The 15608-nt window shown below is 48.9% G+C and overlaps 1 protein-coding gene across 8 annotated transcripts in view; it reads right to left on the bottom strand.

The window, feature by feature from the left end:
* Positions 1-1884: 1884 nt before the first annotated feature.
* The window catches only part of VASH2 (vasohibin 2), a 39412-nt gene continuing 25688 nt past the window's right edge, over positions 1885-15608 (bottom strand). For 4 of the 8 annotated variants that reach the window (XM_047840914.1, XM_047840916.1, XM_047840912.1 and 1 more), the window contains 3 exons: positions 13254-13310; positions 12271-12393; positions 1885-2723 (listed from right to left, as the gene is read on the bottom strand). In XM_047840914.1, coding sequence (XP_047696870.1) covers positions 2651-2723; positions 12271-12393; positions 13254-13310 — 253 coding nt within the window. In that variant the 3' untranslated portion in view covers positions 1885-2650. The remainder of the gene's footprint in view (positions 2724-12270; positions 12394-13253; positions 13311-15608) is intronic. The other 4 variants (XM_047840919.1, XM_047840917.1, XM_047840918.1 and 1 more) reach the window with 2 other exon arrangements.

A 15608-nucleotide genomic window follows, 5' to 3' on the forward strand; every position in this document is an offset into this window, starting at 1 on the left:
TTGACTTAGAAAAAGTGAAATGCTCATGATTTCAAAGTGTATAGAAAATACTAAATATCACTTTCTGAAATAAAGTGTACTCAAAACAGCACAACATGTAGTCTAAAATCAAGATTTCTGTCATCCATTTAAACTTTGCCATGTATCCCCATAATGGCTTGAGCACAAAACTTCTCTTGCATGAATAACTTTCAATACTAGATTCAAATCACCTCATAGATTTCCTTTTTTTGAATTATAGCCAGTCTTAAAATCCATTCTGGGGGGTAAATCATGTCATGGTTTTTGTTTTTTTTTAACCTTAGTATCATTTTAATTAAATTATTGCACTAGAATTTAGGAGTTTGGTGCCTGTCTCAAATCTTTTAGACATTAACATAATTCCATAGGCAATGAAAATAGAATGAAAACTAAGAAGCATTTTAAATTAATTTTCCTGTTTCTGCCACGAACACTTGCTTTGGGGAAATGAATCTTAAAAGCAAGGAGTGGAAAAAAATCAGGTTACTAGTTGAATCATCAAGACAGTTGGCAGTTTTAAGGCTTATACATCAGAATATTAGAAATGGTCTGTGTTCCTGTTCTTTTGCCCATTTTTGTGGGAAACAAGGCTCTGCATCTACTGACCTTTTCTATTTTGGATGGGACAGTACTTGAGCAACACTTGGAAAATCCTGTTCCAGGCTCTTAGAAAATCCTTATTCTAAGCTACTTACACTGCAGTGGTATAAATACTTATTGGAGATAAGATTTCACATTGATAAACATAAGATATGTAAATCTTGTTTTTCATACATAAAAGGAGCTAAGTCGAGATTGTTTTAGAAGAACGAATTGACTAATTCAAATGGGTTTGCCTTAAAGACGTATAAAGAAACCTCATTTTAAACTCTGATAATAGTATTCTTAAAGTGATCAAGTTCAGAATTTTTAACTTCTGTATTTTCACCTAATTGAGATGTATGCTTACTCGGTACTTTTCATGTAAAGGACATTAAATGTCCTTCTTTTTCAAGAAAATACTTTCCGTTGATGCCATCGAGTTTTAGCATAAAGCGAGCTCGTGCATACGTGGCCAAAGGACAAAGTCACCTTCGGTGGTTTTATTGGTCAAGAATCAAGCAGATTCTTACTTTTTTTACTCCCTTTCTGAAATCACCTTCAGTGAAAGAAAGCCAGAGAGGAAGCACTGAGACTAAAATAACACTTTCGTTGACTAGTAGACTTCACTTAAATACGCCCGTGGGCCTCACGAGTTGGCACGGCGGCTGAGAAAACACAGATGCAACAGAAGCATACTCCTGATATTGCCAACACAGATTTGGCTGTTAGAGTTCTTCTGTGTGGCCCGCAGCCGGAAGTTCCACTGTGACCACCATATGCAGGCCACATGCTCCTACTGCCCTTGATGGACTACATCAGGCTATGAGGTGTAACCCTGTACCTGAGAGACTTTTCCATTTTAAAAAAGGCTCTGCTTCTCTCATTCACTGCATGTTCCAATTGCTAGTTCCTAAATGTCACGAAGTGGTACTTTAAAAAGCAAGGTACTGGAAAATGATCACATCGTGCCACGCTTGGTCTTAATATAAGACATCGGAACACGTCTCTAACAGCCGTGAGTCCTTCAGAATCAAGGTCTGACTCAGAGTTCAAAAATCAGATGGAACGTTGAAGAGAAAGGTTATCTGCTTCTCCAGGCTCTCTACTGATCCACTGCGGGCCTCTGCCTTTCTGAGTGTGTGGCTGTCAGAGGTCGCTGCAGTATTGCTCACTTTGTGTCACGGCGCTATGACCTCTTGTGCTTTTTTTTTTTTTCTTTTTTGCTGGAGTTTGCAAAGTTTAAATGTCAGTGACAGAACACAGACTACCTCCTGCACGTGCTTTTTGTTTTGTTTTGAAAGAACAGAAACTGCTGTCCGTGAATGCTTTTAAGAAAGATTAAGAAGTAGTTCCAACATCCTGAAAATAGTTTCCTGTACTGCCAGAAGAATTTCAGTGCTTTTTTTTTTTTTTTTAGTAAAACACTTGATATAATACCTTAAATCTCATTATGTGTGCACCAGGAAAAAATTCCAAACCTTGTGGAGATCCCCATTGGAAATATCGGGGAAGCAATACAAATAGAATATAAAAAAAATGAAAACACCATTAAGTTTGCATATCTGATGTCAAGATGCTGAGGTAATATTGACTGCTTAAAAAAAAAAAATCCCACCAATCTTTGCCTCTGTTATTGCTGAAAAAGACATTAATACTGACTGAGTTACCTTACCGTATCAAAAGTAGGAGGGAGGGTTTCATTAACATTTCCTACCGGTGAGGCATAATGTTCAAAAGCAAGTCAACAAAAACAGGTGAATGGGAAAACATAAAACCACAGTTTATGGTATTGCCCTTTCTATCTGTAGTTGAGGGAGTCAGTCCAACCGCAGTGGGCTTTCTTACTTCAGCCTTTCCATGGTTGCCCCTCCGTGAATTTTCTTTCAAAGTTAATTGTTGCCACCCACTCCGCTTCCACGTCCAAGTGAATCCGTAAAAATAAAATCCACAGGTTCTCCATAAATAGTTGCAGTTCCTCCTGAAGATGCTGGGGTAAAGTGCAGAGAGAAGCACCAGAGAAGCCCCCTTGTTGGCTGATACGGCTTGCCTAAATTCGGATTTGGTAGCCCACCTCATTCAGCGTGCTGAGGTCAGCCACCTTCTTCTCAGGCAGTGCAGGCCTAAGGGACCAAGAAAGGTGGTAGAGTGAGGGCATGGGAGAGAGAAAGGTCACTTAGACTCTGGGAACTCTGTTTCTGTCTCCTAACCCTTCTGGTGCTTGTCCCCTCCACCCCCACCCCCCCACCAGCCTGAGTTCCCGGCCCAACCTCGTGTTCTCAGGTCCCACTTCTACGGGATCTAGGGAACGTTTTCACAGGCTTTTGATGTACAGTTCAAAAGCATTTTGGGGTTGCCAAATGAGTTTGTCCAACCTGAAGCCTGAATTCGGTCACACTCTAACTTCTGAAACCCAGTTATCCGTAAACCTGGCAAGGGTCTAAAAAGTTACATCTAATACGGTAGAACTAAAAACCTGAGCCAGATTCTCCTTGAATTCTTAGCTTCCTGGTGTTTGTGCCCCGGGGGAAGCCCAGCCACTAACTTCAAGACCGCTCAGGTGACAGATTCGCAGGGAGAGATTCTCTACCATCTTTGATAGAGGGTTACTGTTCAGGCCTGAATGCATCAAGTCGGGGCAAATCCTTTACAATTCATCTGAAAAAGCATGTCAGGTGTGGAAACTCATTCAGTGGCAAATCATCTCCTCTCTAAATACATTTTCTGAAGTACTAAGCATTTATGTGAAGTCATGTAAGAAAGTACTTCAAGCTGGTAAAGGAAAATCAGAAGGCGCATCATCTGTCTTCATTAAAGACATTTCCTCGATGATTTCCCAATATAAAACTATGCCTAAGCATTCGACGACTTAGCTCACAGTTTCCCCATTTCTCGGTGAGCCTCCTACCCTCTTGGATAAGAGAGAACTGAGATTAAAAACCAAGTTTAGCAAAACAAAAAAACAAAACAAAACAAAAACAACCAACTTTAGCATATTCAGTGTGGCTAGTGAGTCCTAATTCAAAAGTTTATAAGAAGACTGAAGACATTTTTACACTACACGTGAACCTTGTTTTAAGTGTTTGAAGAAAAGAGACCAAAATGAAAATATAATTGTTTAAAAGTTTCTCGCTTTATCCTTTGAAAGGCTTCCTAACAGCAAACGGTTTTCCCCTGGCATGAACGTGGTCCAACTCATTCAACGTTATCAGAGCCAGAAATGAACAGCTAGCTTCCATCTAGGGTGCTGCTTAAGGATAGGCTTCACATTTTGGCAACAAGTTCTACCCCCTACATATTCTCATCCTCTCTGTCTCTCCCTCTACCTCCATCTCCTCTCACTCTCTTCCTCTTCACCTCCCTCCCTTTCTGTCTTTTTTTCAGACATATCCCATGTCAACAGTCTACGAGCATCCCTTCTGAAACCTGATTATTCAAAGTGGTCAAGAAACCTTCCCTGACTGACTATGTGCCATTACTAAAGAACTTGTCAACTTGTCTCTGTGTTGCATGGGGCTGATTTCTCAGCATGATCATGTGTCCTGCTTTATGGATCAGGAATCATGCCTTTTGTTTCTTTGTGTCTCTGCTCATGGTGCCCAACGTACACAGATGCTGCTGATAAATATGGCTGCCAGTGGACAGAAGTCTCAATGCTTCCTTACGTGTAGACCCCTGCTCACCGCATCAAGGAGCTCAAGGCTTCTGAGCTGCAGGGTGATGGTGTCCTCCAGCCATACGTGCCCTAGACATCAGCCATTCCCTATAAACAGCCACGGGCAGAGTAGCCCCCAGGGGCCACTGTCAGGACCACTCTTGAGTTGACACTTTTGCCTGAGGGAAAACTGACAAACTGACATTTATGTCTCTGCCCTAGCCCTCAGCCCGCTGACGTGGAGAGAACCAGGGCTCTTGCAGACAAGTCTGGCTCAGAGTCCATTTGTATCTCATTCATTTTTTCATACAGCCTGAAACAAAGTCTCTGTTTGGTTTCCTTGCCTGAGGTACGTCATCTTTTCAAACAGCTAATATGGGACTTTCTCCTTCAGAGAGACTCCCCATAAGTTGCATCCTCATGAGGCAAAGGTGCCTAGAAAGGCAAATCTACTTCTCCCCTCCTCAATGGTCTCCACTTTTAGGAAGTTGAGCAATCAAAACTTCACTTGCCAATGGAGAAGCCTGAAGTACCCCTATGCATTCCTTGCTTTACAAAAGCATTAAATGGAGGTCATTTCCTAGAGCAATCAAAATACAATTTCCACATTGTCTTTCCTGGTAGTAGAACTACGTAAGCATATATTCTTTATCCAAATATAAATTACATTTGTATTGAATGAGTTTTTGTTGTTTTTTTTTTAACCTCACGTTTGTTTGTTTTTTATTTTTTTTTCAACATTTTTATTTATTTTTGGGGCAGAGAGAGACAGAGCATGAACGGGGGAGGGGCAGAGAGGGAGGGAGACACAGAATCGGAAACAGGCTCCAGGCTCCGAGCCGTCAGCCCAGAGCCCGACGCGGGGCTCGAACTCACGGACTGCGAGATCGTGACCTGGCTGAAGTCGGACGCTTGACCGACTGCCCCACCCAGGTGCCCCTAACCTCACGTTTTTAATAATCTCCGTGTGGCAGAGTCACATCCACTCACTCACATCCTCAACATCCACTCCACTCCTCCATTGTTCCTTGGCAAAACCCAGATTTTTCGCCGGGCACAGAGCCGCCTAGAATACAAACTACATTTCCCAGGCCCCCTGAGGCCGGGCAAGGCGTTGGACTACGTTGCAGCCAATGAGACTAAAGTGGAGGTTACCAGACGCCTGTTCAGAGAACAACTGGCATGTGCCCTTCATCATTTTTTCTTTCTTTCTTGTGGAAGCGATGGCTGGAGCTCGGCCCTCACGGCAGCACAATAAAGAGGCAGAGCAGTAAGATGCCCCCACTACCTCTGCCGACCTTCTTTCACATCATGGCGAATCATGATTAAGTCACCCCAACCTCACCTGCCGCCAAATCTGAGCCTGACCGGTATCATTTCTTTCCCTCCATTAACTCACTAATACAATACCAGTCCAGACATGATGCTAGTCGAGTTGGCCTGAAGAAGGTTCACATGTGGAGTCAGAACACATGCCTAGAAAGTTCTCAAGCATTCCACTCCGGAGATGTGACCACACCCTGCATGAAGTCCGGAGACTCACTTATAAGAGTCAGTCTTCTGGGGTGCCTGGGTGGCTCAGTCGGTTGAACATCCGACTCCAGCTCAGGTCATGATCTCACAGTCCGTGAGTTCGAGCCCCGTGTCGGGCTCTGTGCTGACAGCTCAGGGCCTGGAGCCTGCTTCAGATTCTGTCTCCCTCTCTCTTTGCCCCTCCCCTGTTCATATTCTCTCTTGCGCTCTTTCTCTCTCTCTCGCTCGCTCAAAATAATAAATAAACATTAAGAAATCAAAAAAAAAATTAGAGTCATTTTTCTTCCCTGGAGCCCTGCACACTGTGTAGGACCTAAGCCATAGTGGCTCTTTAGATCTCCCCTTGTCTGTTCCTTGTGTTTACCAAGAGAATCCCCACTCCAGGGTCCTTGAGCACCTCCCAGTGGGTTCACCCCACTGTCTGCACCTTTCCTGCCCATGCTTTCTTCCCGACCTGGCCTCCTTCTCAACACCGAGTCACATCTCTCCTTCTCGAAACTCCAATAAATGTGCTGACCCTCATGTGTGAGAATAGCGCTAGCAAGACAGGAGCCTAACCTGGTTTCTCAGGTGTTCGAACAGATCTGCACTGACCTATGTCCTTTCCCTCAGTCCTGTGACCAACAGTGCCTGCTGGATTGGTCCACAGGGTCAAGGAGGTCTAGAAGACAACACACTCTAGCCCTCCGCCCTGGAATGTGGGCTCGCCGGGGACCATGGCTCCAGGTAGCCACCGCTACGCCACCGCCTGGAAGCCATTTTTTGCCCACTCGCCTGACTTCCTCACCTTGGAGCCCATCAGCTCTGAGGAAACAATTTTCACCACATTTTTCAAAGTCTGTGTTCCTAAAACTTTACCCTACCCTTGGTCCACTCCTGGCTCCCTTGAAACCAGATGTACTTTTTTTGTTGTTGTTAAGATTTTTAAGCGATCTCCACACCAACGTGGGGCTCCAACTCACAACCCCGAAACCAAGAGCCACAGGTTCTACCAATGGAGCCAGCCAGGCACCCCCCAAAAACAGATGAACTTTAATTTGGGGGGAGGGGGGGTCTTTAGCCTCCTTTTTCTAAACTTTTCCTTAGCACCTCCACCAGTTCCCCACCCCACCCCCACCCCCATCTTCCAGGTGCTGAGAAATCACCATTATAAGTAGCTTTCATTTAGTTGGCACTAACTAGGCGCCAGGCATTGCTCTGAGGGGTTTACGGGGATTAACTAACTCTCACCATAACCCGATGGGGTTGATACAGGGGAAGAAAGCGAGGCACTGAAAGGTAGCAAACTTGCGGAAAGCAAAGTCACACGTTTAGCAAGTGGCGGAGCCGGAGCTCATCCCCAGAATCTAGAGCCCATGCCCTTAACCACGAAGAAAACCGATCCATCCTCCTGCTGGCCACCCAAAGCATCCTCCCAAGCACCTAAGGATATAAACCACAACCACCCCCGTCTCTGCACCTTCCCCATGCCTTCTTGTCATACCTTCGAGGTCCAGCCCAAATGCCACTTCTCCCCTAAGCATCTTCTCACTTTCCTTCCCTCACGATGCATTACTCCTTGCCCCTATATGCTAGGGTGTGTCCTCCGGTACCTCTGCGAAAGAATCCTGCAGGTTCATAATCGTTATCCCTGCCTCGGAGACTGAACAAATCGACAGCAGGGATCAAGTAAATTCACCTAGGAATCCCCACTGTTGAATACCCTGTAGTTCTCAATAGACTCGGGTCAAGTTCTCACTAACGTGTAAATGGCTGATAGGGCTTCATTTATGTTACCTTTATGATGGGATGTTTTGAACACAGTCCTAAGCCAGAAATTCAAGTCACCATAACAACATTCTTAGAATTCACATGTAGGAAGAATTTTTTTTTTTTTTTTTTTTTTTTTTTTTTTCCCTGTGCAAGAAGAGCTTTACCTTACCTCTAAAAGCCGCCTGGGGAACCTGCCTGCTTGGAAAGCGGAATGTGGTTCTGCAATGACAGAGAGCTTGAGGGCTTCCAAAAGAAAGGGACTAGATTGCTTCCGTCCTCTGTATCCCACTTCCCGACCGTGTCCCCCTAGGCATCCAGAACCCAGGGGAGAACAAAAGGCTAATACTGGCAGAAAAGGAGTTCAACTGAGATCCCCAGTGAACTGCCTCAAAGAGGAAACCCTTTTCTCTCACAGTGATACTGGCTGCAAGTGCCTGGCCTGGCGAAGGGCAGAAGGAAGTGCCTGTGGGGCCCAGCCAGAAATACAGTTCCCTCCTGGCCAGCTCGTCTCAGGGCCAGAGCTTGCGCGTGGAGAGACCTCTTCCGAGTGCTCCCCTGCACTATAGCTCCCCTGGCTATAATTAGAATTCTGCAAAGGGATATGTTTTTAAGAAACACAAGCACCAGGATGATGATTCAGCCGGATCTGCACTTGCCCAGAACCTCTCATCAGATCCACGGCTATTATTTTAGACTGAACAACGTATTTCTCCAAACCCCTCCCCAGTCCAGACAAGGAAAAGATCTCAAAGACCTTTCCTTTGGAAGGGCTCTCAGCCCGCCTCCTGTTTTAGGGAAAATGGGGTAGAGGACTTCTCGTTTCCAGTACTACACGTTGTGCAAGGAAGAAGGGGGCACTTCCCTCAGCACACAAATGGATGGTCCCAGCCTCATCTGTTGTCATGGAAACGTACCCAGGGTGACCTAGAGTGACTGCTCGATGGCCTGGTCCCACGTGTGAACAGCAGAGGCCGTTCAGAAGGTAGATAGGTTCTCTATGCTGGTTCCATAGAGAAGGTATTCCGTAGCACAGAAACCTTAGTCTGGCACATGGTGGAAATTCACATTCTGGTTTTCTGTTGTAAGTAAGCGCCACGCCTAACGCGGGGCTTGAACTGACAACCCTGAGGTCAAGAGTCGCATGCTGTACCAACTGAGCCAACCAGGTGCCCCCACGCTCTTCTGACGTGGCCCCACACTTTCAACGGGACCTCTCATCCCAGGTAGCTGGGCGTAGATATGGTACTTTGAGTTTTCCAGTTTGTCTCAATCTTACATGGCTTGTGATTCGCTCACTTAATCCAAATATATCTATAAAATGCTAGGAGTGTTCGCCACTGCTACCTAAACCTTGAGAGTCTGGGGAGAGTGAACCATCACGTCGAACCTCAAGTCTCTCACACCCTGAGGCGGCCTCGGTGCCCAGGAAGAGCTTGGCTAGATTGGATGTTGGTGGCAGTGAAGCCACAAGGAGGCTCAGAACCAGAAAGTTCATGGCAGCATGTCGGGGACTGAAGTGGGGACCTCACACCCCAGGGCCGTGTGTCTGTGTGAGACTGGGTTTAAGAGAAGAAGCAGGAAGTGGAAGGAAAGCCTACAGGATCCGCCCTGAACCCCCAGTCCCCTTTCTACAACTCTGTGTAAGGCCTGTGTCTGGGGCACCTCCTCTCCTCACTCTTCAACGCCCACCCCCTCTCTGCTTGGCAGTTGATGGGGGAGCAAAGGTCAGAGGGCCTGGGTGGCAGCCGGGAGAACAGGCTCCTGTAGCTTGCTTGCTACTTTCTCACCCACAGGATTTTCTTTTCTTTTTTTTTTTTAAGTAGGCCTCAGGCCCAGCACGGAGCCCAACACAAAGCTTGAACTCATGACCCTGAGCTCAAGACCTGAGCTGAGATCAAGAGTCAGACACTTAACCGACTGAGCCACCCAGGCGCCCCAGACCACAAGAATTCATTTAGCAGCACTTTGTGCCAAGTGCCTCGTAGATCTTGGGTTACTAGGATGAATAGCTTTCCCTGGAGCCAAGGTCCATTCCCTTCCTTCTGAGGGAAATCTGCCTCTTGCTTCTGTTGTATGAGGATACTTCAGGGACACTATCCTTCTTTGTCCAGTTCAGGGCCCCCCGATTGGGACGCACAGGCCACCACTCTGTTCGTACTGCTTACTCCTGTCTCCCCAAGGTCAGAGCCCCTTAGTGGACTCTTAGTGGACATGCCACGTGTTCATCTACTCACCTTCCCACACAAACATGCCCAACAGGACCAGTTTAGCTGTATTCTCTGTGGACTCAGGATTCTAGAGAGGGTTCTACAGCAAGGGTGCAACTCTAACATTGGCTTCTCGGACCTCAGCGTTAACGGTGAGGAACAGATTAAACCAGGGATGGTGCTGGCGCAGCGTTTACTAGTTCAAGCAGAGACCCCAGACCCTCCTCTCGTGTCTACTCTGGCAGGAATCAGGTCAGGCCAGGCACCGATTTAGGACTTCTGACCTATCTGGGTAGGCCTCAGGTGGAGGGGCACTGGGAGGGCGGGACTGGTTCTTCCCCACCTGTCACCCTCATTCAAAGCCAGTCCCGCTCTTCATTCACACGCCCTACTTCCCAGGATGGCAGGCACCCTCTGGCAGCTGCAGGGCAGACAGCTACGTAAGCAAACAGGCCTCAGCCTGAGAGACTGGGCCCAGAAGAGACTCTCCAGGATCTGCCCTTTCTTCCAAGTCCTCTCGAGGCGGGAGGCTCTGGCCAGAGACCCAGCGCCACAAGCCACTGTTTGCGATTCCCCTCCTTGATGCTCCGGAGAACCCGGCCAGGACCCCCGGTGCTATCTGACCTGCAGGAGGCTCCCTGCTCACTCGGCCTCAGGAGGTCTCTCCTGTCAAGACTCCCCATCCATCCCGGTTTCTCCAAGCATCCCCAGGGACCTTGGCCCCTATGAAATCCCAGGGGAGCTAAGCTGGGCAGTCCTCTGCGTTGAAACTACCTTGTCTGGGCTTCGAGAAGGAAACTCCACATCATCCAGAAGATCCTACTTCTCCTTCCACAGCCTTTCTACTCTTTGTGTGTGTGTGTGTGTGTGTGTGTGTGTGTGTGTGTTGGGGGGTGCGGCGTCCCCTCTAATTTCCATGCTAAGAAAATTTTCTCCTTTCCACCTTTTGGGACATTTTCTCATTTGGAATCCAAAGAGAATGACTTCGTAGGCCTCATTCAGAGTATCTTCAATGCAATTAGAATCAAGGTGATTCTCTATGACTTCGTTATGACATCATGGCCTCACTTGAGCAACTGCCTGGAGGAACTGTTGTGATCCTTCAAGACAGAATGGGGCAGGAACTCCGTTGTGGAGCTTGGGGCCAGCAGTGAAAGGAGGGAGATCTTAAGATGGAGCTTAGTAACCTCTGTGAGCCTGAGGGTCTCCAGCAGGGGGAGCAAAGCCCTGGAGAGCCACAGACCGCCACAGAGACAGAGGACCAAGAAGGGAAACCAAAGGGGAAGACAAAGGGAGGAAAAGGACCATAAACAGCAAAAAAGAGCAGAGGAGGGATGGAGGAGGAAGAGGAGCCAGACAGCATAGGCAGAACAGAGATGTTCTCACAGGTCCTCAGGGACTCTTGCCCCACTTGAGAAGAATGTTCCACGCGGTTGCTCCAACTGGAATGAGCTGCTTTCATGCTGACACAGGCAGCCCAGGCAGAAAACCACTGCCCATTCACCCCCTAAGCTCCCAGGTTCAGCTCATCGGCAGCAAGCCAAGAGCTGAGGACTGTCAGAGACAGAAGCCCCCCCCCCCCCCCCAACGGGAGCGTTCGTGGTTCTCAGGAGGGCAACTGTTGGCATTTTAGGTGGAAAGCTTCTTAATGGAGGAGGATGAGCTTTGCAGGAAGGTTACCATCCCGGACCCCTGAGAATAATCACTGTGACAAGCAAAAACTTCCCTTCCCACCGCAGGTCTAACCCTTGTGCCCAACACGCCCCCCATCCCGAGGGTGTCTGGCTGCTGCTGAGAAGCACCATGGCGGCCCTCAGTGAAGAGCTGAAAGGGGAGGGAGGCCCAGCATGGGGAAGGAGTTTGTGGAAGTGCACAGCAGGCCTTTCAAACGTGGATCTCAACCTCTATCTCCCTGTCTCTTTTAGAACCAGAGGAGCCAACTTGATGGTTCTGTGCGGAAGGTTTGCTTTAAAAGCTCCTAGGGGTGCCGAGTGCGACAAAGGACTTGTGGGGGGAGGGGGGAGGGTCCCTGTCTCCCTCTCAAAACCTTGCCTGATCTGACACTAATGCAGTCTTCACCACTCGCCCTCCAACCCAGCTGACTCTTCTGTCAACCCCGGGGACACTGAACCTCCTTTCCAGAATGATTATTCAGACAACTGCAAAAATGGAGAGGAATGCAGGGCTGGAAGTAGCTCCAGCTGTAGGGATGAGGTCGTCAGGGATATAAAGCCACTAAAATTATCCCAGCACAGAAAGGGGCTGGGACCCCACAGCTGATGGGCCTCTTGCCTGTTATGGTAATATTCCACCATTTGGGCCCCTCCCAAGCTTCATATGGCACCCAACACATTTAGAAATGATTTGATGGCCTTACGTAATGCTAAAAAAATAACACAGTGACAGAGTCACAAACCCCTCCTAGTCCTGGCCATTCGACGGTAGGACGGCCAGAATTTGGCGGAGTTATTGGGTCACAACCAAATGCATCCCTTTTTCGTTTCCTCACCAAATCAAGATTACCTGGAGAAAAGCCTGCTTGGTGAAGGCCACAGGTAGAAGCTGAGAAGCTGCTCCTCTCCAGACACACCTCTAGGAACCAGGGTGCCCTGGGTTCTAGTCTGCAGCAATGGCGGAAGCTGGGATCTGGAGGGGGAGGGAGGGGCTGCCATCCCTCTTGTGCTCCCTGCCTCACGCAGCCCTTCATTTTACTTTCAACTCTTGCCTCTCTGTCCCCTCTCTTCCTACTTGGTAGCCCCTACCCAGCCCTGCAACTCAGAAAGCAGGGTTGAGGAGGAATTAGGGAAAGAATCTTCTCTCCTTGTGACACCTCAATCCACTTGAAACTTCAGCCAAGATGTCTGCCCTCTAGATTCCCTTCCTGACCTCCAAACTGGAACAAGAAGTGCCAAGGGCTTCCACTCCCAAGGATGGCCATGGTCTTTCTAGATCAGCTCATATAAAATGGTCCACAGGAACCCACAAGCCACCTGGCCTCTCTTGATGGTCAAACTCTTCCAAACCCCCCCCACCCCCCCCCACCCCACCCCCCCACCCCCGCCGCCGCCCCGGCTCTGGCTGTGAAAAAGAAAATGCCTGAAGCCTGACCCGCTGGGGAAAGTTGATGAAGGAAGACTCCTGGGAACCAGTGTTGTGCCCAGGAGAAAGGGCTGTGGGGGCAGGGTAAGGGTCTGGGGGTTCAGGGGCTGGTTGCAGCTACCCTCCACCATTTTGGAAAAGTTTATGCTTTCACTGAACCATGAGCCGTCCCCTCTGTGCTCCTGGGGCCTGTCTTGCTGAGGCTGGGATCAGTTTCGGGACATAGAGGGAAGAGAGAGGAACTGAATCCCCATCTTCCTGCAGGTCTTCCTTCCTGATCCCTCCAATGACTACCCCCCTCTCCCTAGTGACTTTCTCCCCCTCCCCAGGCCCGCTCCGTGCTTCCGGTGGACAGGAGGGGAGAGGACGAGTGGGACCCCAACACTACAAGGTGGCTTTACACTCACAACCGCGGCAGTCTGAGCGCCGTGCTCTGCAGGCGCAGGCAGGATCGCTTGCCTCGGCTGCGTGACAGAGTAGCCAGAGATTAGGTTACGGTCATGGCCTGGGGGTGACTGCAAACCAGTTTCTCTATCTGGCCGCTAGGAGGATGAACAGTCGGGCTCCTCCCAGAGTGTCTTCAGTGGAGCCCCACGCTGGAGGGTCAGGCTGGGGACACACCCCCTAGTTTTACTTCAGCACCTCAATCTCTAGAGGCCCAGGCCGGTCTGGAGTCACGCTCGGGCCTCAGCAGACCCAGTACCTTCATCTTGACATTCTGTTGTGTTTTAAAGTCAACCAGCCTCCCTGGGGCGCCTGGGTGGCTCAGTTGGTTAAGCGTCCGACTCTTGATTTCGGCTCAGGTCTTGATCTCGTGGTCGTGAGATGGAACCCTGCATCGGGCTCCACCTTGGACATGGAGCCTGCTTAAGACTTTCTCTCTCTCTCTCTCTCTCTCTCTCTCTCTCTCATAATAATAATAATAATAATGATAATAGAGTAAAAAATAAAAATAAAAAATAAAGTCAACCCCCCGATCACTTCTCTCATTCTGATTGATCAAACCATGGATCTCCAAGAGTGGTCCTGGACCCGAGGCATCAGCCTCACCTGGGAACCTGCCAGAACAACAGCTAAATCACAAGCACTGGGGAAGGGGGCTGGCAACCTGTTTTAACAAGCCCTCTGAGGACCCTGTGCTTGCTCAGGTTTGAGGACAGGGTGTGGATCCTTCCATCCATCTTCAGCTGGGCCCTCATGCTGTGTGCAGCCCCTCCTTCCCACCCGCCTACCCTGTACGGGTAACCCACCCGCCCGCTCACTCCCACCCGATGACGCACATCCTTCACCAGCAGGATAAAAGCCATTTAATGTACAGTCTGTCAACTTCTACCTCCTCATCTACCTTAAACTCTTCCTCATCTCCCCCCTTCATTTGCTCCGACGACCTTAACAGCTGTCTCCTGCAGGTGCAGACAGGCTCCTAACACTCCAGATCCATCCTCTCTGCCTATTCCTTCCCCATCTCCTGTTCTGGGTTTTCTTCCTCTGGGCTACTCAGGGCCTGCCAGCACTTCCTTCCTTCCTCATCAACTTATCCAACTTTCGCTCCAACGGTCGCTTTTCAGTAGACGGCTCTAATGTCATTATCTCTACTCCTCAACTTCCTCAAACTCCAGAACTGCACTCTCAGCAGCTTCTAGGACACCGTCCCAGGATGCCTGAGAAGCGCCTCAAATCCCACAGTCCAGACTCAAATGCACCTTCTTCCTCCACTGTTCTCAGATGCCCAGCACCCGGCGCATCACCCTGACTACTGTCTCCACAACCAGTTTCTGATATCTTGCTGGCTTTACCATTCCTGAACATTCATGGTAACTTTTCCAGGTTAAAACCTGAACATGGCTTGGACTGCAGAGTTCCTGTGGATGCAAGCAAAATGGATCCAACAGGGATCGTTTGAAAAACCCACAGCTGCCATTCGGGGCATCAATCCATGACATAGAATGCTTAGGGTTTCAAGTGCTCAGGACTTCATGTGCTCAGGACTTTAGAGGGCAAAGCAGGGCTTTATGGACTATCCAATGGACTGTATACTGGGAGCTCCAAAGGGAAGCCCCCTCCAGGGGCAGAAAAGCTAGCAAACCAAAGGAAAGGGCCCCTTCCTTGCTTCTTGAGTAACCAGATTCCTACTTCTGGAATTCTATGCTACAGGACCCTCTGGGAACGGCTGACATATTCATAGTCCCCTGAGACAACTGCTACTTTGTTCAGGGACGTCAATGGGTGGACGACTGCATCACAGAGTGGGGAGAGACAGGGTTAGGGTTAAGTTAAGGTCAGGGTCAAGAGTCAAGGGCCGTGATCAGCATCAGAGGCAGGATTAGGGTCAGAGGCATGTGTGAAAGATCTGAAGCCAACCTGCTCCCCAAAAGGACAAAGCCATGCTGAAGCCCCCCTGTTCTCCAACCTCTCTTGCTACAGGAGCTCCCAAGCCCCACCCACCTCATCATCCCTCCCCTTTCAAAGCCGGGACCCCCATCATTTCAGCCAACACCTTTCTGGCTTAGAAGCTGAACCCTGGGCTCAGCAGTGGGATGGGGAATGAGGACAAATAGGGAACGTTCCTCGAAACTGACAACACCCCATCCTGTCCTGTTCTTCCAAAAGCAGAACCAACACTCCCTGTTCTGCCACCGTCCCAGGGCCGACCTGGGTTCCAGCCCCAGTCCCACCACCGACCAGCTACACAACAGCACAGTGTTCGGCTTTCTTCCTCTGAAAGTGAAAACTACAGCTCTCCCTTCTTACTCTACAGCGTG

This window comes from Prionailurus viverrinus, chromosome F1 (assembly GCF_022837055.1).
Source record: "Prionailurus viverrinus isolate Anna chromosome F1, UM_Priviv_1.0, whole genome shotgun sequence".
In the NCBI taxonomy this organism is placed as follows: Eukaryota; Metazoa; Chordata; class Mammalia; order Carnivora; family Felidae; genus Prionailurus; species Prionailurus viverrinus.